We start from the raw sequence: 24,434 nt of genomic DNA, 5'->3' as shown, positions 1-24,434 counted from the left end.
AACAAAGAGAAAACAAAAAATAAAATAGCTAACTTAAGTTCTAACCTCTCAATAATTATATTAAATGTGAAAGTGAAAGTGAAGTCACTCAGTCATGTCCGACTAGTCTAAATTTACCCATAAAGAAAACAGAATGGCAGAGAGGACTAAGAAAAATGAGTCAGTCATATGCTGTCAATAAAAAATTCATTCACTTCAGTTACAAAGATGCAAGCAGACTGAAAATAAACTCATGGGAAAAGATGTGTCATACAACCACTAATCAAAGGAAAGCAGGAGTGGCTATATTAGTATCAGATAAAACTGGCTTCAGAGCAATGAAAATTATCAAAGATGGAGAGAGGCACTATACAATGATGAGTCCGTCCATGAAGAAGCATAGCAAGCAATCCTAATAGCTTATGAGTCAAACACTAGGACAGTAAAATACGTGAAGCACAAACAGATAGAACTGAGAAGGAAAATGCAGAAATTCACAGTTACAGCTGAAAATTTCAGCACCATCTCAACAACTAAGAGAACCGCTAGGTGGAAATCAGTAGGGACACAGAACTTAAAACAGCATCAATCAACCGGACCTAGTCAAGCCTCACAGCACGTCTGGGAGCAGCAGGACACACAGAGCACACAGCAGTGCAGACCACACCCTGGCCATAAAACAAAGCTCAGCAAATTTAAGAGAATCGAAATCATATGGTACGTTCTCAGATCACAAAGGAATCCAACGAGAAATCAATCGCAGAAATAACGGAAAAATCTCCGAGCACACGAAAACTAACACAATGCCCACTGAAGTAATCCTTGGGTCAAAGAGGCAGTCTCAAGGATTAGAAACACGTGTCGACCTGAGTGTCTCGTGTGTGTGTGTGTGTGTGTGTGTGTGTGTGTGTGTGTGTGTGTTAGTCACTCAGTTGTGTCTGCCTCTTTGCAACCTTGTGGACTGTAGGCCACAGGCTCCTCTGTCCATGATATTCTCCAGGCAATACTGGAGTGGATAGCCGTTCCCTTCTCCAGGGGATCTTCCTGACCTAGGGATTGAACCTGGGTCTCCTGCGTTATAGGCAGATTCTTTACTGTCTGAACTATCAGGGAAGCTGGTATCACGTATGCCTGAATAAAATACACATACCTGAAACAATACAATATACCAAAATTTGTAAAACACAAAGCAGTGCCTAGAGGGAAATTTATGGCACAAAATACATATCAGAAAAAAGAAAAAGTCTTAAATCAATAATCTAAGCCCTCATTTTAAGAATCTAGAATAAGAACAAAATAAATCCAAGTAAACAGAAGGAAGGAAATAATGCAGAAATAATTAAAATTGGAAACAGGAAAACTAAAGAAAATCAATAAAATAAAGAGCTGATTATTTTAAAAGGTTAATAAAATTGACAGACTTCTAGGATGACTGAGAAAAAAAGAAAACAAGACGAAACACCATTATAAGGAGTGAAACAGAAGCTATAGCCAAGAACCCCGCATACATCAAAGGGCTAAAAAAGCGCTAGGAACAAGGCCACGTGAACAAACTGACTCAGATTAACTGGCTCACTCTTTGAGAAAGGCAGACTGGCACAACTCGCCTAACAAGAAATACTCGGAATAGCCCTACCTAGCAGTTGAGGTAACTGGCTTCATAATCTTGAAAGTCTCCTTAAAGAAATCTCCAAATTCAAAGCATTTCACTGGAGATTTTACCAACGGTTTCAAGAGTTAATCCCAGTTCTACAAAATCTACTTCAGAAAACAGAAGAGAAGAGAAAGATTTCCCAATCCACTTGATGAAGCAAGCATGAGCCTGGCACAAAAATCAGTACAAAAGACGGCACTTAGGTGTTAATCTAGCAAAACATGTGTAGGATTTATATGCTAAGAACTACAAAATGCTAATGAAAGAAATTAAAGATCTAAGTACATGGAGAGACAGAATGTGTTTACAGATCACAAGACTCATCACAGTAAAGATATCAGTTCTCTCTGAGCTGACATACGAGTTTAACATAATTCCTATTAAAACTCCAGCAAGAATTTCATAGATACAGACAAGCCACCGTAAAATTTATATGGAAAGGCAAAGGAGGTAGAATAGTTAAAACAATTCTGACAAAGGAAAATAAAGTAGGAGGAGTCGGTTTCCTCAACAGCTGTCACGATCAAGGCTGTGGTATTGGCAGAGGGAATCAACGGAGCAGGGACAGAACACAGAATCCAGAAACAGGCCCACACGGATGTGCCTGGCTGATGTCTAACGAAGATGTGAATGCAGTTCAATGGAGGAAAGACAGCTCTTCAACATGCAGGGCTGGAGCAACCGAACACTGGAGGCAAAAACGGACTCTGACCTAGGAGTCATCCCTTGCATAAAAATCAACTCAAAATAGAAAATAGATTTAAATGAAAAATATAAAGCTATAAAACTTTTAGAAAAAAAGAAAAAACCCTTGGGGTCCAGGGTAAGGCAGAATTCTTAGACTTGACACTAACAGCATGATATACGAAAGGGAAGCCTGATAAACGAGATGTGTCAAAACTAAAGACCTTTGTTTGCCAAAGAATATGTTAGGAGGATAAAGAGACAAGCCACAGACAGGGAGAGAATATTTGCAAGCTGCATGTCTGACACAAAACTAGTTTAAAGCATATGCGGGGATCAGACTCAACCGTGGAAAACAAGCAGTCCAATTAGAAAATGGGCAAAAGACACGGACATTTCACCAAAGAGGATCATAGGTGGCAAACAAGCATGTGAAAAGATGTTTGTGTCATTAACCACCAGGGAGATGCAAATTACTGCCCAGGAGGAACCACCATGCACCCATCACCGTGGCTAAATAAACAGCAGTGGCCACACCAGCCCCGCCGGTGAGGATGTGGGGCCACCGGCAGGCCACGCAGGTGCTGCGGGGAGTGGCCTGGTCACCTGGAACAGGTGAACATGCATCCACCATTCGAGCTGGGATTTAGTACAAAGCAGGGAAGACCAGTGTCCTCACAAGAGGCTGAATGTGAGTTCATGGTATTAGTAATTCCCCAAAGCAGGACCCAGCACCTAATCCAGAGGTTGGTGCGACAGTCACAGGGCATCCCTGCAGCAGACCGAGACCGCACACAGAACCTGCTCCTCCAGGAGGCGGCACCAACTGCCCCATGCGCTCAGCAACCGGGGGCGGGGGGCTGGGAAAATTATGCTGTGTGAAAAATGCCAGTCCCCAAGGTCACACACTGTGTGATTTCACTGACTCAACGTGGTTGAAATGATAAAATTAGAGAAATGAGCAGATCATGGCCTGCCTTGGTCCCTGCTCCGCTATCCTTCCCTAGCCTCAGGGTCTCCCTTCCTGCGACAGGCTGACTTCAGTCAGCCCGGCCAGGGCTTTCCCCCAAGGGTGCTCCCTACAAGCCCTCACCTGCACCCCTGACTGCCAGCACCTGCCTCCCGTGCCTCGGCCCCCACAGCCCTGGCCTGCTGGCAGAGGACACGCTTCTCTCTGCCATTCAACATGGAACCCCCCGTTCCCAGCTCCACTCCAGGCTGCCATGAGCAGGAGCCCACACAGTGCTCACTCAAAGGCAGATAATGCAGATGGTGGATGCTGAGTCCAGCCCATTTCTAGGCCTCACAGGACGTTCTGGAACAGAACTTCGCGATTTCTGAACTCTGAACTGGTGCGTGTGGGCGTCCAGGATGGTGTTTCCTTCCCTCCTGTCTGCTTCCTCATTCATTCACTTGCTCGCCAGGGGTCTGTTGGGTAATGGGTGGGAGCTTCCTGGGGACACAGGTAGGGAGGGCAGGACAAGGCCCTGCCTCCAAGGCAGAGTCAGGACAGGACAGGGGACTCTGCCTACACAGCCAGAGGGGGACCTGTTCCTTCCTCCCTCCCAGGCTCCGGTTGGTTTGCAAGCCCCGGGTTCCCAGAAGAGGGCAGAGGAAGCACTCCTGAAGGAACCAACAGAAGGCTGCACAAAAGTTCAGGAAGCAGAGCCGCCCCAGGTCCCTGGCCCAAGGGGAGAACCGCCCCCCTCCACATTCTCCCTTCCTCTGAGTGGCTCCAATGAGGAAAGCCGAGTTTGTTCTCAGTTTCATGGGTTTCTGGTCTTGGCTTTTATCATTTCCTCCCTCCTGCTTGCCTCTTCTTTCCTTAGTGTCTTAAGGTAAAAGCTTGGATAACTGTCCGCAAACGTTTCCCATGTTAGCATTTCATGCTTAGGTTTCTCGAGGCGCTGACTCCCTTGATTCCTAAGAATTTAGAGATGTGCGTGTATTGTATACATTATCTCCCAAGTATTTCCTACATTCTTCTGCTACCTCCTCTTTGACCAGCACATCATTTACAGTGGTGTGCTTTGATTTTCAAGTATTTTGGAAATTTTTTACCTTTGGTTATTGATTTCTAGTTCAATTGCAGTCTAGTCAGAACATACATTTCTTGTGATTTCAACTGTTTTAAATTTGTTGGGCTTTTATTTTCATACATAGCACAGTCTACCTTGGGAACACCTTGTGTGCCCACGAGCCGTGTCCCTTGGTGGCCAGGTATACTGTCCTGCAAGGCCACTTGCCCTGTCAGTCTCTGAGAGGGGACCTGGATCTCCAACTACAACTGTGACTGTGCCCCCGCTTGTCCTCCCAGGTTTTGGTCTGTGTTTTGAGGCTCCGTCGAGCAGTGTACGTACATTTGGGCCGGACGTGTCTTCCTAGAGAACTCACCGTTTCATACTCATGCAACGTCCCTCTAACCCTGGTGCCACCTCGTCCGGAAGCCTGTTTCATCTCACATTCGTGCAGCCACCACAGGCTGGTCTTGATCAGTGTTCACATGACATATCTTTCAGCCAACCTGCCAGGAGCTTTATATATCCCATGTTGGTGTCTTGCTGGCTGCACATAGATTGCTTGTGCTTTTCTCTCCACTCTGACCATTTCTTACTTTTAATTGATCTGTTCCCAGAATTTACTTTTTATGTTTAGGTGTAATAACTGTCGACTCTCATGTCTGTGTATATGTATTACACGTGTGTGTAGCATACTTCTGAAATAATTTTAGATACATGAGTAGCTGCAAAAATAATACAGAGCTTCCATGGCCCATTCACCCAGCTTCTGTCTGATGTAACTGCAGTACTTTATCAAAACCAGTAATGGACATTGATCAGACATTAGTAACTAAACAGCATGGGCTCCTACACACCTTTGTTGGTGTGTGGCTCTCTGAAGTCTTGTCACACATACAGATTTCCCTAACTGCCCACATGAGCAGGGTCACGTGGACAGTCCGGCGGGCAGTTTGCAACCACTTACTCTCCTCAGTCCCAGCCCTGGGAAAGCCCAGTCTGCTCTACATTGCTACAACTTTACCATCTCAAGAACTTCATGGGAATCCAACCAGACAAAGGCACTCAGCATAATGATGCTGCTTCAGGTAACGCAGGCCCATCGGTCGTGGTGACTGGGCGGCACCCACTGCACACTGCACACGACTGTGTGTCCAGCTCCCCCAGGAAGGACATCCGGGTGGACTCCAGCTTAGGTGGATTACAAACAAAGCAGCACATACTTGTTGTTATATGAACACAAGGTTGCATTTTTCTGTGATAAACACCCAGGGCTGTGATTACTGAATGGTACATTAAGTGTACATTTAACTTTGGCCTGGAGAATTCCATGGACTGTATAGTCCATGGGGTCGCAAAGAGTCGGACACGACTGAGCGACTTTCACTTCACTTTTCACTTTTTAGGAAACGGGCAAACCATTTGCCCGAGTAGCTGGACTGTTTCCCACCCCAACCCCGCCTGCCCAGAGCGTGAGACAGATCTGGTTCTGGGCGATTGTGCCAGCACTTGGGGGTGTCAGCATGTCACTTCAGCCATCTGTAGAGACGGTGGTGATGTCTCCTTGTGGCTGACTCTGTTTTCTCCTAGAGACCCGCCCAGGAGCATGCCTCTCACCTCTTCATCCCGCTGGCAGAAGTGTGCGCTGGTCTGCTGTCCATCCTCCAACTGCACTGTCCTGTTTTCCTTCTCTGGAGGCTAAAAGAGCTGCTCCGACAGCCAAGGACACTGCCCTTCACCAGACGTGATTGACGACGATCGTCTCTGAGGCTTTGCTTTGCCTTTTCATATTTTAACAGGATCTTCCAGGCAGCAAATACTTCTAACTGTGATGAAGCACAAGTTCTCAATTTTATCTTTTATGACTTTTAACACTTTTATATTTTATGAATGAGTGCTTTTCTCTTATATTTTCTCCTAAATAGGTTATAGTTTTAGATTTTACATTTAACAATTTGATCCATTTTGAGTTAATTTTATGTAAGATGTGAAGTTTGCCAAGGTTTTTTTTTCTTTGTTTTATGCATCATCCATTTGCTTCTACCACTTTTTGAAAAGACCGTCCTTTCTGTAATAAACTGTTTTATTATCTTTGTCAAAATCAGTTGTCCACATGTGTGTGGTATATTCCAGGCCATATCCTGTTTATGTAAATGCTGACCTACCCAGCAGCACCACCATGTCTGGATAACTGTAGCATTATGGCGACTTAAAATTACTCCAATTTCAATCTTTTTCAAAACTTTCTTGGTTCCACGAGTTCCTCTGTGTTTTCACATACATTTAAAAATCGTCTTTCGTGCATTTACACACGTTCCCGCTGGGTATCTGACGGGAGAGGCGCTACACCCTCAGACCCCCTGGGAGGCCCGAGCGCCACAACGTTGAGAATCCCTGCTGTGAACACGGAGGGCTCTGCCTCAGGTCTTTGATTCCTCTCGTCAGTATTTTCTAGTTTTCGGCATATAAATCCTGTGTGTATTTTTTAAGACATATAGCAAGTATCTGACTTTTTGGAGTTCTTGTAAATGGTGCATCTTGAACTCTGGTTTCTGATTGTTCACTGGTGGTGTATAGAATAGAACTGACTTCTGTATATAGGTCCTGCATTGTTAACAAGTGAACTTGCTCATTACCATTAGTTTCCGGAGTGTTTTTGGTAGCATAATGGAATTTACAAGGTAGACAACAGTGTTACTTACGAACAGGGACTGGTTTGTTTCTTCCTTTCCGATCTGTATGCCTTTGCTTTTCTCATCACGTTGAATGGGCTAGAACTTGTGTCCTCTGTTCACAGGCGTGGTGAGAGCAGACATCCTGTCTTGGTGATTTTAGGGGAAGCACAAGTCTTTCACCACTAACTCTGATGTGAGTTGGTATTGATAGTTGTTTCTTACTCCAGCACTCCAGAACCCAAACCTCTTCAGATCTTTTATGTTGACTCAATGGGCAAAATCTGTTTATAACCAGAACTATATAGTGAAATTCTGAAGAAACAAATTTTCCAGTTCTTCTTTTTTAGGAGAATATTTGAAGCAAAAGAATCCTAGCACTGTAACGCCATCCTCAGGCCATGTGTAGCAGCGACAGCAGAAGCAGCAGCCAGTGCACCCCATCCTCAGGCTTCCACTGGTTCCAAGCCCCTTCCTAACACGGGGCCAGTCCGGCCCTGTCTCACGTATGAGCCCCACGAAACTGGGTGGCCATGAACTGGTCCAGAGTTCAGGCTTCAAACCACTAGACTGGGGCACTACTGACGCTCGTCAGACATAAACTGATGAGGGCATCCATTTCAGATATGAGGGGAAGAGGTCGAGTCAGAAAGTGGGGGGTGACTTCCAAGTCCTGAGGCATGCTCTGGGGGTGGAGGGTCAGAGATTTGGATGTTAAAGCAGAGGCCGTTCACGGCAGCCCACAGTCCCCAGTAGGGGAATTCCCACCCAGAGACGGAGCTGCCAGAGTCCTGCCTGCCAGGCGCCAGCTGAGGCCTGCATGGCTGCTGTGAGCGCTCGGTGGCTCTGCCAGTCCAGTGAGCTGTGCTCTGTCTCGGGCTGGGCCCAGGGCCTCAGCTGTACTGGGGAGACCATGGAGGGACCTGGGGGCGGTGGGCACAGACCTGATTTATCCTGTTTAACAGCTCACTGCCCCGTCAAGCTGCTTGAGGCCAGGACAGCACAGACCCACAGAGCTTCTTGGCTGCTCTCTGTCTCTGGAGGCTCACAGTGCAGAGCTCATCCTTGAGGCTGCGGAGGAAGGAGGTTTCTGCAGAAAAATGTTCTTTCTGGTCTCAGTTAATGTTAGGAAGATGTTCAGGCCAACACAACCTGACTGCACAGTCTGCCAGCTCATCACTCAAGTGTCCAGAGAGACAAAGGCATCGGGCTGGGCCGCATGCTCTCTACTGTCCCTGCTCTAGAGGCCATGGAGCAGGGTCTCTCCTCTTCCAGGAAGGTGTGGACCTCACCCACAATGCCCACACTCTCGTCCCACATCTGGGGAAGTGCCGAGGGTCCAGGGTGTCACCTACATCAGGTCGCATGGCTCACACACGTTCCAATCACGTCAGACGCTGTATCTAGGTCAGTAACATCTTTGCCGCGGGGACAGCAGACTCCCTGGGCCCTGCCTCTGGTCTAGTGGTGAGGCCTGCATGTGGACTTGACTCTCCTGAGGCCGTGGCTCCAGGAGCCCAACGTCTCGTGTGCCTGGCACTGCACACAGTAGGTGCTTGGTCTGTCCCCACACTTTACCTGCCCCCCGACCCTCTGGCCACAGCTGGAAGCTGACCACGGCAGGGTCTTCAGTCTAACGCTCAGTGTCCAGCTGGGGCCTGCAGTGGGGATGCAGAATCAGGGGGCAGCCACCGCCCTCGAGGGGTCAGTCTAGGGAGAAATGGCCTGCAGGCTGGACAGCTGGCTGTCCCAAAGGCTGAGTCCATGTTCGGTCCCCATCCCGCCCCTCGGCCATCCCTTCTAGTCGGTCAGAGAGCAGAAAGGATCTCTTCTGGGACGATGAGCAGGAGGGTTGTCGTGGGCTCTGGGCCAGGAGATGTGAGGGTTGAGAAGCTGGGGCAGGTTCCCATGTTTATTCTGCACTGGGGGGCCTGGGGGGCCCGGGCAGCCTCCCTCCTATCCATGCCCTGGACAGGGCTGTCTGAGACCCCGGAGCCAAGGGTGGGCAGGCTGAGCTGGGAGAAGTGGCCGACAAGGGCAGGAGCATGCAAAGCCCAGGCCGTGTGCCTGCTGGACTTGGTGCTCCTCAGCCCTGGGTCCACCCTCAGCTTGAGTTTTCTGATGTCCTGTGACCTGGCTCAGCGCATCAGATGGAAGTCGACGGGAGAGGACTGGACAGGGCCTGGGGGGAAGGGGACAGAGCCATGCTTATCGACCCCACCATCCAGCAACAGGTCCCTGCACGTGTGTGTGTGGGTGTCCACCCAGGACCTCACAAAGAGTGGGGCACAGAGCACAGCACCTAGAGGGGCAGCCAAGGTGGAGCCCCTGGAGCCTCAGAGGGGTGCACAGCCATGGTCACCCAGGCCGCCGGGCCCTGGCCGGGGAGCCAGTCCTGCCATGGGCTGGCCACATGTGCGCTGTGAGCCAGCAGTTCCAGCCTCTGCTCAGCTAGACACTCTGAGTCAAAGAAGAGCAAACCGGTTGCAACACTGGACGACTACCAATCACGATGCTGCACCTCGGCAAGGTCCTCTCCTGGGACAGACGGGGACTCACTGTGGGGACTCACTGTGGGGACTCACTGTGGGGAGCTGGGTCACAGGATCAACACATCAAACAATCAAACGAACACTAACCAGCAATACCTAAAGTTGATACAGCGTTTACCGTGTGCCAGGCACAGTCTTTTCGCAGCCCCACCGGGAGGAGCCCCTCCCTCCATTTCACAGACCAGCTAGGAGGGCGGGGTTGGGGGCCGGGTGCCAGGATGAGCTGTGCAGTGAAGAACTGGGACTCAGCCCCCAGGCAGGTGCTGGGAGACACCGGCAGCACGGGGACAGGACACATCCTCAGGATGTTGGGGGCATCCACCCAAACAAGGAAAGCCCTGGTCTTGAGCTTGTGCCCTGGGGCACAGAGCTCTTAATTCCAGCTTTCATTACAACACAGGGACACCGATGGTCATTTATATCAATAAAAATGTGGGAACCGGGGAATAATTTTAGATAAACGTAACAAAAGAAAGGATGCAGCTCTGTTAGTGTGAAAAGCAAAGGAGGCCAAGGTCAGCTGAGCTCTTGAGATTTTTAAGGAGAATGAAATCCAACAGTTATGAAGGAAAAGGCCGGGTGCAGGGCAGGCTGGTTGACATCACAAGGTGAGACCAAGGCATGGCCTCATTCCTGAGAGGAACAGCCTCCTCCACTTAGGAACCAGGGGCTCAAAGAGAGCCCTTGGCCCCTCCCCAGGGCTGCTCTCTGGGCAGAAGGTGGGCTGACCAGCCCATGACTTGCCCAGAAAGCATCCCCAGAACCCTGTCTCCTCTCCAGGCTCCAAGAAGGGGGGGGGGCATGTCCTGGGGGTCCTGCCTCCCCCTAGTCACACGAGGAGGTCGGCCTCCCTGGGCTGCAGGATTGCCCCACCCAGGATCCTGTCAGGACCCTGGGGAGCAGGAGGGGAAGAGGGGAGCAAACCTTGCTTCCTCAGAGCAGGGAGCCTGCAGGCCCTGCTGATAAGAGGGGGTCCCCGGAGAAGAGAGGGACCAGAAATGTGAGGACTCAGCCCCCACCCACCCCCTGCCCTGGGAGCTGGGCCCTCTCCTGGGTGAGGGAGGCTAAAGTGCTAACTGGGGTCCCCCAATCGAAAGGTGGCTTCTGTTTCCTAAAAAGACCCAGGGTCACCCAGGCTCCAGATGAGAGCCGTGCATGGGCAGAATCGCCAACTGTGAGTCCCTGCCCCCAACACTGATGCTCCGGCTGGGATTAATCCCCTGACTTTAATCCTTGGATGCCCATTAATCCTGCATCTCTGCACAGCCCGCATGGTCCTTTCCCTGCAACGGCCAGCTTGTTCTCTAAGCTGAGCGGGGGACGCAATGGCAGGTGCATGCGCTGGGAGCGGGGGGCTCTGTTCCTGCCTCCCAAACACAAACGCAGATCTGTAAAGCCAAGCCCACACATGTGCGGGCAACCCCATAGAGCCCCCGGCACAGGGTCCACGTTGGGCTCCGCTCTGCTGGGAGGAAGTGGGTCAAACAAGCTTCGGGAGACAAGGCCCCTGAGCAGCAGGACCTGAGGCTGAACAGCAGGGAGGGAGGGCCCCATGGTGCTGCCCAGCAGACCCTACCCCCATCCACCTGGGTGCTGACAGGACGTGGCCCTCTGGTTCTGGCACCACTCACCCATTTCCTCAGCTCCAGGCCGGGTCCGTGTGTTGGGGGCTGCACTCAGGGGACGGGCAGGGGATGAGGACGGGGCGATGCTGTGGGCCCAGGTAGTTAGCTGGCCAGGCTTCTGGAGGCAGCCCCATGGACACGGCCAGGGGACAGGGCCTGGCCCCCTCCCTCCCCACCAGCCGGGCTCAGGCAGAGAGTCCCCGACCCCATGGCATCGCCCATGGGCCCCAGGATGCTGCCTCGGAGGCTGTGTGGTGTTTAAACCTCAAAATGTGGAAGATACATGTTTTTCAGTCACCAGAACCCGATTGTAACTTTTAAAACCAAGTACAAAGAACGGAATCAAAAGTCCGACCGCAGGGCAGGGCACTACCCCTGCTGAGGTGCGAGCGTGGCAGGGTGGCTGCGGGCGGCCCCTCGCGTGGGGACATAGGACTGGGGGCTGGGAAAGCCCTGCCTCAGAGCAGCACTGAGCCCCTCCCCGGGGGTCGCTGTGTGCGTATCCTGAGCAGTCCCCAGGGACATACAGGACCTTCTGCATACATCTCTCAGACAGCACGTGCCTTCCTGGCTTGAGGTTAAAAGCAGGATAGTTTAAAGGCTATAAAACACACAAGCCTTGAATCACAGCTGGATTTCAGACCCGCCAGCCCCAGAGAAATGGAAACCCACTCCAGTATTCTTGCCTGGAAAATCCCATGGACAGAGGAGCCTGGCAGGCTACAGTCCAGGGGGTCACAAGTGTCGGACATGACTTAGTGACTAAACCACCACCACCAACCCAGACAAGGAACAGCTCTGCCTCAGGGCTCAGCCCCAGCACCAAGCGAGCACTGTGGGGGCGCCCCGTCCCCAAAGACCCTGCAGGGGTCTGAGCGCTGACTAGGCAGGTCAGTGCTCTGTGGTTCCTCCTGCTGAACGGGCCTCCAGGCCACGAACGTGGCCACAGGAGGTCGACCCTGCCGTCCCTGGGCAGTGGCCTCCTGCTTGGGGTGAGGACCGTGTTTGTCCGCATAGGGACGTGACCCTGCCAGGCTGCCCTCCTGACCCACCTGCTCCTGGGACGTTGCTTGGCGTGTGCCACCCTGGTCCGTGACACCCACAAGCTCATGGAAATGGCCCTGGGCTGTTTCTGAGCGGGGGCTACAGCCTGGCCGCCAGGCTTGCAGGCTGAGCCCCTCAGCGCCTTCTAGGCCGCATGCCCACAGGGGCCATCCCTGGACAAGACCCTTCCGAGCCGTAACACGTCTCTGCACCCCTCAGCCCACTGCCTCGGTGCAGACATCAGCGTTTGGTCTGGATGCCTGGTGGACCCATGCCTGTTACTGAGCAGTGTGTCTGCTCCTGCTGACCGAAACATCACCGTTCCTACAGGCCTATCTCCCCCAGGCCTGCCTGCCCCTCCACTCCCGTCACAGGTCTGCGCTCCGCCGGGTGGTGCGCTTCCACACAGGCTTCTTTCCCTTTCCTCTCCTGCCTTCTTCTGGGTCATTCTGAACAATACCCCCAGCCCGCACCTCGGGGTGAGGGGAGCGAGCCCAGCCTCAGCCCTCCCCCTGGTCCCCGTGGCCCTGGCTCCTGATCAGGTTCCCAGGGTCACCCTCTGCAGCCTGGGCTCAGCCTGGGTGGCAGGCCGGCCACCCTCCACAGGGTCTCCTCTGGCTCTACACTGTGGGAGCGGGGTCTCTATGCAGGAAGGGCAGATCCCATGTCACCCCAGGGTGAGAGGGACCGTGCTGCCAGGTCACACTCGGGAACAGGACACACGCGGGAGCAGGACACACTCGGGAAGCAGGACACACTCAGGAGCAGGACACACTCGGGGAACAAGACACACTTGGGGAGCAGGATGCACACAGGGAGCAGGACACACTTGGGGAGCAGGATGCACAGGGAGCAGGACACACGCGGGAGCAGGACACACTCGGGAACATGACACACGTGGGGAGAAGGACACACTCGGGAGCAGGACACACGCGGGGAGCAGGACACACTCGGGAGCAGGACACACTCGGGGAGCAGGACACACTCAGGAGCAGGACACACTCGGGAGCAGGACACACGTGGGGAGCAGGACACACTCGGGGAACAAGACACACTCGGGGAGCAGGATGCATACAAGGAACAGGACACACACGGGAGCAGGACACACACATGAACAGAATACATGCAGGGAGCGGGACACACACGAGGAGCAGGACACATGCAGGGAGCAGGACACACACGGGGAGCAGGACAAACACGGGGAGCAGGACACATGTGGGAGCAGGACACATGCAGGGAGCAGGACACACACATGAACAGAACACACTCGGGAGCAGGACACACACATGAACAGAACACACGCAGGAGCAGGACACACTCGGGAGAAGGACACACTCGGGAGAAGGACACACTCGGGAGCAGGACACACACAGGGAGCAGGACATACTTGGGAGCAGGACACATTCAGGGAGAAGGACACACTCGGGGAGCAGGACGCACTCGGGAGCAGGACACACTCGGGGAGCAGGACACACATGGGGAGCAGGACACACTTGGGAGCAGGACACACACGGGGAGCAGGACACACTCGGGGAGCAGGACGCATGCGGGGAGCCAGACACACTCGGGAGTGGGACACACATGGGGAGCGGGACACACTCAGGAGCAGGATACACACAGGGAGCAGGACACACATGGGAGTAGGACGCATGCCGGACCAGGACACACAGGACACACTCAGGGAGCGGGACACAAACAGGGAGCAGGACACACACGGGAGCAGGACAAACACGGGAGCAGGACACACAGGACACACGCAGGGAGTGGAACACACACAGGAAGCAGGACACACGCAGGAGCAGGACACACATGGGGAACATGACACACTTGGGAGCATGACACACTTGGGAAACATGACACACTCAGGAGCAGGACACACACAGGGAGTGGAACACACACAGGGAGCAGGACACACACAGGAGCAGGACACACGCGGGGAACATGACACACTCGGGAACATGACACACATGGGGAACATGACACACTCAGGAGCAGGACACATGCAGGGAGTGGAACACACACAGGGAGCAGGACACACACGGGAGCAGGACACACGCGGGGAACATGACACACTCGGGAACATGACACACGTGGGGAACATGACACACTCAGGAGCAGGACATACACGGGGAGCAGGACACACGCAGGAGCAGGACATACGTGGGAGCAGGACACACGCAGGAGCAAGACACACTCGGGAGCAGGACACATGCAGGAGCAGGACACACATGGGGAGCAGGACACACTTGGGAGCAGGACACACACAGGGAGCAGGAACACACACAGGGAGCAGGACACACACGGGAGCAGGACACACACGGGGAACATGACACACTCGGGAACATGACACACGCAGGGAACATGACACACTCAGGAGCAGGACACACGAGGGGAGCAGGACACACGCAGGAGCAGGACACACGCAGGAGCAGGACACACACGGGAGCAGGACACACGTAGGAGCAGGACACACACGGGGAGCAAGACACACTCGGGAGCAGGACACACACAGGGAGCAGGACGCACGTAGGAGCAGGACACACACGGGGAGCAGGACACATTCAGGAGCAGGACACATGCAGGAGCAGGACACACACGGGGAGCAGGACACACTTGGGGAACCGGACACACGCGGGGAGGTTCCTGCGGCTGGGCTCCGCATCTGACCTGCAGGGTCCTCGACTGGGCTCACAAGCGCATTGGCTCGGCTGTGACCCACCTGGCCGTGGCTGCCAGCAATGCCAAGTCTGCCCCTCAGCACCCTCGGCTCTCATACTCACGTGGGCACCAATGTCCCCTGAAAGGCTCCGTGGATCACAGACACAGGCTGGTGTTCCTCACTCAGGTGGTGGGGCGGGGAGAGATGAGACTCTGCCTTTCCAGGTTCTCGGGGGGTGTCCAGGGTCCAGGAACATCCCGGAAAAGCACTGGCGGGCACCATCCATTACAATAGTGCAGTCATGCTCTGAAGGAGCCGGTCCTCACTGCGGGACCACCTGGCACACCAGCTTTGCCCCTGCCCGTCCTCAGACCCTGACTTCTGAAGCCCCCTTGCCAGAGTGAAGATGGCTCTTCAAAGGCTCCACCCTGGGCATGCGGGGCCCCCTACCTTCCCAAGGCTGCCAGGCTAGCACACGCCTTCAAGGCTCTGCATTTCTGCACCCCCTCCAATTGAGCGGGGGCCTCCCCAAGACCAGGACACAGATGGGTGGCCCAAGGTACATGCAGAAGGTGACCCGACTCCTTAAGGGGCCCTTTCAGTCCCTGATGAGGCCAGACTAAAAGCAATGAGTGATCATCGGAGACCAGCCCAGGCCAGAGTGAAGGACGAGGGTGAGGCGCTGGCCGTCAGGAACACACGAGGGGCGCCGTGGACAGAGATGGGTCCTTGGCTTAGGGGAGCTCCCTCTGAGATTGTGTGATTTCTGCAGAAACAATCTTCTCTTCCGCTGGTAAACAAGGGACAGCCAACGCCCCTAACACCGGCCCCACTGCAGGTGTTACCCCCGGGTCTCATTTCCCCTAGAGCCAATTATGGGGTGCAGCTTACACTCTCATTAACATGAACACACATGAACTTGCTCCCCACATGATGACCCAGCCCCGTTCCCAGGTGCTGGGAGGTAGGTTGGGTGGGACAGGAAAAGCAGACAGTGTTGAAACTGCACAGAAATTCTGGGCACTCTCCCAGGCTCAAAGGAAGTGTTAGAATCAGTAACACACACAAAGAAGATGAAATTTCCTGCTCTGTAAAAAATTTCTTTTCTTCAAGATCACAAATGGATAAGAACCCTTTAGAAAGAGTTCAAGAGACTCACTGAAGGGCTGCAGCTGAAAGGGACTGGGTATCACCCTGGCCGCCTCACATTTCTGCAAGGAGAGAAAGTCTTATTTCGTTACCAAGGGTGCAGCTATTGTTTTACATCTCACCATGGAAGAATTTACCACTGAAAGTGTCCACATTCACTTCAGTGGACTTGGCTATAGACTCATGTTTCCTGGAAAGCCAGTTAAGATGCAAATTTTAAATATTTTATTTCTGAAAAGCAAAATCATTTTCTCCAGGAGAACACACTCAAATCAAATACCATACAACCTGGTTTCTGGGAAAGCATCTCTGGAAACATCTGTCCCCCCAATCCAAACAAGAGCGCATAACTGTCTAAGCGTGCCGGCGGTCAGCCCACCACACAAACAACAGCAAACCTTCTGTGCCCCACTCACCACCTGCAAAACGCCCTCAACAGACATCCTCGGCTAGGGCAATGCTTCGACTCACTTACAGGACAGGCAGAAAATGACATTTTGTTATTTGTAAACCACAGAACTCAAGCACATTTTACACACACTTGCAAAGTACTGGACCTGCCCGCCACCCCCTCCACTTCCTTACAAGGAATTGTACTCACTGGCCTCCCAGGGACGACAGGGGGTCGGTATTTCTCGTCTAAGCATCAGGCTCCAGAAGTGCATGCGCTCCACATGCTGCAACACACACACACGGACTTTATTCTGACATGTGCTCTGCACTCACGTGGGTGCCGGCGGCTCACCTGGTCGCTACAGGCTGGGTGGACACCTCCCAGCAAAGATCCTGGTCCACGGAGGGCGTGGATCCCTGGGCCCTGGAGACAACCAGCCTCTCGGGGCAGGGGTCGTATTCCCACATGTGCCCCAGGAGCACAGACAACTGAAAAATGACCTATGAACTCCGTACATCACAGCTCACTAAGGTGGCGTGTTAACAGTGACCCTGACTCTCAGAGAGGGGCCCTGCTGTCAGACCAGGGGAACATCCCAGACTTTCGGCGAGGACCCCGAGCTCCCGCTCCGTCAGCACCCGGCATGGCCCACTGGATGGCCCTTTATGCCGCCGTCTGGGCTCCGCGTGGCCTTGGCCGGGCCCACAGCCCCTTACCTCAGAACAAAGCCACACTGTGCGGTCGGCAGGGCCGGATGGAGTGGCTCTGGGACAGATGGTCACTCTCCCCGTTTAGAGAAGATAAAAAGGCTAAGGGAGAAACATCAGAGTGGGGTTTTGTTCTAAACCAGAGGAGGCTACGGCTCCCATTGGTCTCAGGTTGGAGACCTCGTGACATGGGATCAGGCACATGTGACCTACTTTTTGCCCGCTCCCCTCGTTCCGCAGAAGGGTGCGCCTGGCGGATGGGCTGTCATTCCAATGACTCCATCCCCCGACAGGGGCCACCGCACAGACTGCCATGCCTGCAGGACATCGCATGGCTGCTCACCCTGGAGAGGAGGGGGGCAGAGGCCTCAGGCCCCCATCAGTCGAAATGCAGCGCTGCAGACCCAAGCAGCCTCCTCTCAGCTGTAGCTGTGCTCGGGCTGGGTCCCTCCAGGACCATCTGGAAGCTACAGCCCGCGAATCCTCTCTTCTTCCCTGTTTCCTCCTCTGTGGTCAAGAGCTTCCAGATGCTGCCCCAGGAGTCAGTTGCACAGGAGCTGAGCCTCGACTGAGCCCTGTGCTTTACGAGAGGAGCGAGCCTGAAGGTGGGCCTCTCACCTGGGCAGTGAGATGCATGGAATGACCCAGACCTTGAGACTACGTAGAGGATGCAGCTGGTCCCCCATCAGAGCAGGCACCTGCCACCATGCATGAGAGGTGACTGTTATTACCTCTCTCTCTCGACATCTCACCCCAAATCAGGTGCAGATAAATGAAAAGACCAAGCCCGTAACCAACTGGCTGTGGGAAACTTCACCCAGAGGACTCACTGGCTGGGAGATGGGCCTCGCTCTGCCGGGTGCTGTCAGGCCTCGCGGGGAGAGCCCTCAGGGCACGGGGGCGCCTCCTGAGAGAGCCCGCAGGGTGCTGGGGCACTGTGCAATGCCAGCAGAGGTGCACCCACAGGTGGCAGCATGCCAGTTTGCTGCCAAATCAGCCTGACTGTTCATTACAGGAAAAAATGGAAAATGTGTGTAATGCAAACCACTAGTAACATCATCCCCAGAAAGACCACCAAAGAGAGTGGGGTGTTCTGAAGTCGACCTACTCAGACATCTTTCCAGTAGGCATGTATCATTATATTTTTAACAAAAATAGGACCAAGCCACCCATGATTGTTCTTTTTCCCTACTTAACATTATACATGAAATATTTTTCTACGTTGCTGTATGTAAATCTGCACAGTAGTGATCAAATTTCCCATGGTATCAAACTGTAAGCATAAGATTTTGTGCATTTAATTTTATGCATTTTCATGCATAAGGATATAGTCAGCTGCAAGGACTCTATGCTCTGCGTCCCTGAATCATTATCTTAAACAATGCTTTCATAGTAATCTTTGGGCGGACCTGTCTCTGTCATCTTTTATCAACTTGGAACGTTTCTTTATAGAAGGAAGGTCAAAGGACACGTGCTTGAGGCTCTGGTGTGGGTGACAAACGGGCCTGCCAGCAGCAGTCCCGAGATGAAGGGCTCTTCCCTGTGCTCCGGCCCACCCTGGGGAGCCTGTTAGCGGTGCCACTGAGCTCCGAGACCTGGGGATGCCAGTGCCAGAGGCTGGGCAGGGGTGGAGGAGACTAGGAGCCCTGTGGCGTGCCGTTCGTTGTTGGCTCACCCAGTGCCGGCAGCTCCGTGAGGGGCCGACAGAGCAGTCCTGTCACTCAGTTCACTCGCGGTCGGAGGGCACGGGCCGCCGAGGGCCCCTCTTGGTCACTGGGAAGGCACTGGCCTTTGGGTCTGGAGGGAGCACAAGGTGAGCGAGTGGCCACAGTGAGGCTTGCAGGGTCGGGGGTCACAGCAAGTGGAGGAGCTGCCAAGGAGCCTGCCTGCCTTTGTGCAGGGGGGCAGGGGCTGACCAGTGCCGAGTCTTTGAAGATGTGACATGGAAACGAACAGCGAGCAGAGGGCATGAAGAACCAGAGTCGTGGTTGAAGAGGAGATGAGGGTTCAGGGACACAAAGGAGGCCAGAGGCCCAGCCAGAATGTCGGGGGAGCTGGGGATGGTGGCACCCAGGGCATGGGGCTGGATGCAGCTGGGCAGACATTGTCAGGACAGGATGGCCCTGCCAGCTGTGCCTGCCTTGCCCATGGGGGCAGCTGGCAAACATTGGGGGAGGCAGAGAGGCCAGTGGGGGCCCCTTGACTCCTGCAGTTGCCAAGCTGCAGCCCGGCCTGGGGGTGCTCCTAGTCTGTCCTCCACACGGTCCCCAAGAACCCCAGTCAGATGGTCGGTTTACATAACCAGCCTCGCTCCTGACCACAGCTCGGGATGTGTCAGCTGTGTGGAAGGAGCTGTCCATCCAGCTCCTGTCCAGACCCAGAGCTGCCTCCCGGTAATTAGTCCCTGACTCTCCTGCAAACAGGTACCTGGAGGCTGAAATGTTTACACCTTCCTTGGTACAAAGCAAAGATCAAAACAACTCTGGGCAGGCACCACAGGATTAAACATGCTGAGCTGCAAGTAAAAAAGCAAAACAAAGCCAGGCAGACAACATCTGGGCAGCAGGAGAGAAGCTGGAGTGGACAACAATGATGGAAAGTTGGGCCCAAGTTTTGTGACATTTTAAAGACACAGGTGTTTTTCTGACTGGAGGCAGGCTGACTTGGAACCTATATGACGTGTTATGTCATGAATTTGGGTTAACAAATCACAGCTGAAAACAGGTCCTCAGTGGCCGCCTTGTGACCCTGGGTAAACCAGGTCCCCAGCCTGGAATGTACTCTTCATGCCCTTGCAAACTTAAACACATGGGTGGATAAATCAGAACTGGCTTAGAGAGGACCACGCCTGAGAGCTGAGCAAGAAACCTCGAAGGCTTTCTCTACAGGTGGACACACTGAGGTCAGAGACGGTCAGTGCTGCAGGCTCAGGACCCGTGAGGCCCTGGGAGAACTCAGGCCTCAGGGTGCAGGGTGGACAGCAAGGTGGCACACGGAACACACAGGCTCCGGCTTCACACGAGCACACGGGCCCTTGTGCCCACCCTCACCCCAGCCCCAGGAAGCAGGACGGTCAGCAGGGCCGGGCCACCTGCAGCGCGAGCACAGGGCCCTACATGTGGCTGGTGTCCCTCAGCGCCAGTAACAGCTGGCTCTTCAGACTCCCCACTTGGTGGGTGAGGCCACTGAAGCCTGGCAACGGGGCACACATAGGGGAAGGTGTCCCACGTGCCTCAGAAATTCCGGGGAAGAAGCGGTGGAGAACCCTGTCTGTCTCAGCTGAGACTGACTTCTTCACGCTCTGCGTCAGCTGGATGCAACCCTTCAAGAGTCAGTGGGAATGCTGGTCCTGCCCGGTCACGCGCAGCACCTCGCTTCTCTGCTCAAGTTTGCTGCTCGTGGCGTGTGCTCTCTCCCTGGCACGGCCCCCAGCTGATGCCACATCAGGGACTAAAGAGAGCAACACCAGCCTGGCGCACACTCCCTGGTTCCAGGGGTGAGTCTGACTCTGTGCACTCCTGGTAACTGGACACACAGACCTGTGCTGCGTCCTGGCCACTCACCTTCCCCCATAAGCAGGCTCGACGCGTCAGAGCAGATCCATAGACAGGGCGGGTTCACTCTTGGGACCTAGAGCATCAGAGCTGGCTCTGGCGACTTGCAGGAGGGCTGACGGGTCGTGGGGCCCCGTGACCTGGAACACAAGAACATGCGGCGCGTGAGCTGACTGGTGAGCACCTCGCGCCTCGGACTGAGCCTCCACAGAACAGCGGCGTTTCTTAAGACTTGGCTGTGAGATGCGTGGGGTGTGATGAGGGCTCGTCTTGGGACCAGTCCTCCACCCTGAAGAAGGCAGCTCCACAGACTGGGGGGCTTCTGTCTCATAGACAAGCAGGATGGAAGCGGAACTTGGCCACACTGTGCACACTTCTGAGAATATAAGCGAAACAGCCAACCTTCTACTTATTTAGCATATATATATATATATATATATACACATATATACACACACACACATACTGCTTTTTCTTCTAAAATTATGAAATTATATATTAACTTAAGTACATTTCTGGTTTCCCACTTTTTACAGCTGGTATAATCATTTCACTGAAACCCTTCCCTCTCAGCAGGCAATCTGTCCATCTAGTCTTTGCCAAAGTGCACCATTTTCTCCTTGATCTAAGTTTCTTCACTTCTCACTTTTGGAATCCACATTTGTTGTCCAAACAGGAAATTTCATACCCAGGCACAAGAACCCATGCTCATGATGTCACACTCTTTGCTGCGTGTCAAGTCCAGGAGTATGTTTAGATCTCTGCGCCCTCTTGTCAGACTTCTGCACCTTAAGAAGGCTTCTTTACAACAGCGTCCACTCTTTGGAATTGTGAAGTCAGAGCACCAGAAACAATGAGAAGCCCATGTTAAACATCTCTGCCTTTCTCTGTGTCAATCAGATAACCATTTTAGGTAATAAACAACATCACTGAGTCTGTTTCAAGCTCAAATATTCTTATCCGCATAACATGCCAAGGTTTGAAATGAAATAAATGAGAAAACGTGACATGTAAGGAAACCCGTGAAAGACGACATTGAATAAAACCTTCCTCTTTCACAGAGGCAGACGGTGTCCCCGCTGGTGCAGTAAAAGAATCCACGTGTTACTGACTGGAGGATCAGAGAGGCCTGAAGCTCACGAGTGGGAACTCATGAGGAAGCAATGGAAGAATTCTCAGCAAGGGAGCCAAAACAATCCCTGAGAAAGGAACAGTCCTTTCACATGGCGCTGGGAAAACTGATATCACACATGCCAAAGAGTGAACTTGGAGCCTCACCTCACACCATATGCAGAAATTAACTGAAAATGGGCCAGAGACCTAAGCTTAGGAGCTAAAACTGTAAACATCTTGAAAATACTGGAAGAAAAATCGTCATGATACTGGATTTGGAATGATTTTGTGGATATGACACCAAAAAGCACAGACAGCAACAAACAAGTAGACGAACTGGACTTCATCAAAATTAAGAACTTCTGTGCATTGAAGGGCACTAAGAGGAAACTGAAAACACAACCCACACAACAGGAGAGAATATCCGCAAATCAGACCCCTGAGCAGGGTTAACACTCAGACTGCATGTGAGCTTCCACAACTCAATAATAAATAACCTAAAAATATACAAAGGGTGTGAGTATATTTTTCTCTAAGGAAGATAAAGAAATGGCCAGTAAGCATGGGAAAAATAACTCAACGTCATTGGATATTAGAGAAATGCAAGTCAAAACCACAGGGAGCTACTTGAAGAGAAGTTGCTCAGTCGTATCCGACTCCTTACGACCCCGTGGACTGTAGACTGTCAGGCACCTCCGTCCATGGAATTTTCCAGGCATCGATACTGGAGTAAGTTGCCATTTCCTTCTCCAGGGGATCTTCCCAACCCAGGGATCGAACCCGGGTTTCCTGCACTGCAGGCAGACTCTTTACCATATGAGCCACTAGGAAAGGCCTGTGAGCTACTTAGGGTGGCTGTAATAGCAATAACAGTAACAATCATGAAACTGATAATAAGAAAAAACAGAAAATAACAAATATCAGCAAGGACATGGAAAAACTGGAGTCTTCATCCATTGCTGGTGGAAATATAAACTGGTGTGACCACCTGGGAAATCAGGCTGGCAACTCCTCAAAATGTAAAACCTAGAGTTACCATATTACCTAGCAACCCCACTCTGAGGCTTGTACCCAAGGGAGTGAAGACATATATCCGCACAAAACCTTGCACCTGGGCGTTCACAGCAGCACTGTTCAAGACAGTCAAAGAAGTGGGAAGAACCCAACGTGCTTCCACTGATGATGGCGGATCAACAAATGGCGGCGTCTCCTTACAGCAGGACGGAACTCACTCGCAAGAGGGGGTGAAGCCTGGAGACATAACACGAGGGGCAAGAAGCCGGAAGCAGAAAGCCATGCCTGTGATCCTATCTACAGTAAACGTCCAGAACCAGGACAGAAAGTGACCCACAGTCCTAGGGCTGAGGAGAGAGGGCAGTGTGATGAGCATGGGATTCCTTCTGGGGCAATGAGAAGTTCTGGATTAGACAGTGGTGATGGCTGGACACCTTTGTGAGATGCTAAAAACAACTAAATGTACACTTGTAAAGTGTGAATTGTATGGCATGTGAATTATACTCAATTAAAAAAACAAAGGTAATTAATAAATGCCAGCAATGCAAGAGGCCCCGGGTTCAATCCCTGGGTGGGGAAGATCCCCTGGAGGAGAGAATGGCAACCCACTCCAGTATTCTTGCTTGGAGAATCCCTTGGAAAGAAGAGCTCGGGGAGCTACAGTCCATGGGGTCACAAAGGGAATGGAAGAGACCTTGTATTAAACATCACAGAGTTAACCTGTGTCTGCTGCTGCTGCTGCTGCTAAGTCACTTCAGTCGTATCTGACTATGTGTGACCCCATAGACAGCAGCCCACCCGGCTCCTCTGTCCCTGGGCTTCTCCAGGCAGGAAGACTGGAGTGGGTTGCCATTTCCTTCTCCAGTGCCTGAAAGTGAAAAGTGAAAGTGAAGTCGCTCAGTTGTGTCCGACTCTTCGTGACCACATGGGCCGCAGCCTGCCAGGCTCCTCCGTCCATGGGATTCTCCAGGCAAGAGTGCTGGAGTGGGTGCCGTGTCTGCTGCTGCTGCCAAGTCGCTTCAGTCGTGTCCAACTCTGTGCAACCCCATAGACGACAGCCCACCAGGCTCCTCCATCCATGGGATTTTCCAGGCAAGAGTACTGGAGTATGGTGCCATTGCCTTCTCCAATGCATGAAAGCGAAAAGTGAAAGTGAAGCTGCTCAGTCGCGTCTGACTCCTAGCAACCCCATGGACTGCAGCCTACCAGGCTCCTCCGTCCATGGGATTCTCCAGGCAGGAGTACTGGAGTGGGATGGCATTGCCTTCTCTGGGGTGCCGTGTCTACCCCACCCTTAAAGGAACTGCACTGGAATGATGCTCACAAACGGCACAGACACACAAGCACTGAGAAGTCAGGAGGAGAGAGGAGAACCAACAAAGAGCTGTCAGCTCACCCCTGGGAACCGGGACGTGGGTGAACACGAGGAAATGAGGAGCAAAGCAAAGACAGGGAAACCGCAGCCTCTAACAGGGCTGAACGGGGGAGCCAGCTGTTCAGCCCGCATTCCGGGAAGAGCAGGGCCGCGCAGAGCGGCTCCACGGGCCAGGGGTGTGAGGCAGGTGAGAACAACTGTGCCGATGAGAATGGTCTGTGAGGAAGCCTTGGGGCCGTGA

General features: G+C 52.9%; 1 protein-coding gene across 16 annotated transcripts in view; it reads right to left on the bottom strand.

Moving 5' to 3' along the window:
- PCBP3 (poly(rC) binding protein 3) overlaps positions 1 to 24,434 on the bottom strand; it is a 229,965-nt gene that overhangs the window by 35,362 nt on the left and 170,169 nt on the right. For 13 of the 16 annotated variants that reach the window (XM_070796215.1, XM_070796190.1, XM_070796223.1 and 10 more), the window contains 2 exons: positions 20,701 to 20,831; positions 16,638 to 16,713 (listed from right to left, as the gene is read on the bottom strand). In XM_070796215.1, coding sequence (XP_070652316.1) covers positions 16,638 to 16,701 — 64 coding nt within the window. In that variant the 5' untranslated portion in view covers positions 16,702 to 16,713; positions 20,701 to 20,831. The remainder of the gene's footprint in view (positions 1 to 16,637; positions 16,714 to 20,700; positions 20,832 to 24,434) is intronic. The other 3 variants (XM_070796205.1, XM_070796200.1, XM_070796208.1) reach the window with 1 other exon arrangement.

Source organism: Bos indicus, chromosome 1 (genome assembly GCF_029378745.1).
Source record: "Bos indicus isolate NIAB-ARS_2022 breed Sahiwal x Tharparkar chromosome 1, NIAB-ARS_B.indTharparkar_mat_pri_1.0, whole genome shotgun sequence".
In the NCBI taxonomy this organism is placed as follows: domain Eukaryota; kingdom Metazoa; phylum Chordata; class Mammalia; order Artiodactyla; family Bovidae; genus Bos; species Bos indicus.
This window is presented reverse-complemented; position numbering and strand designations above follow the sequence as displayed.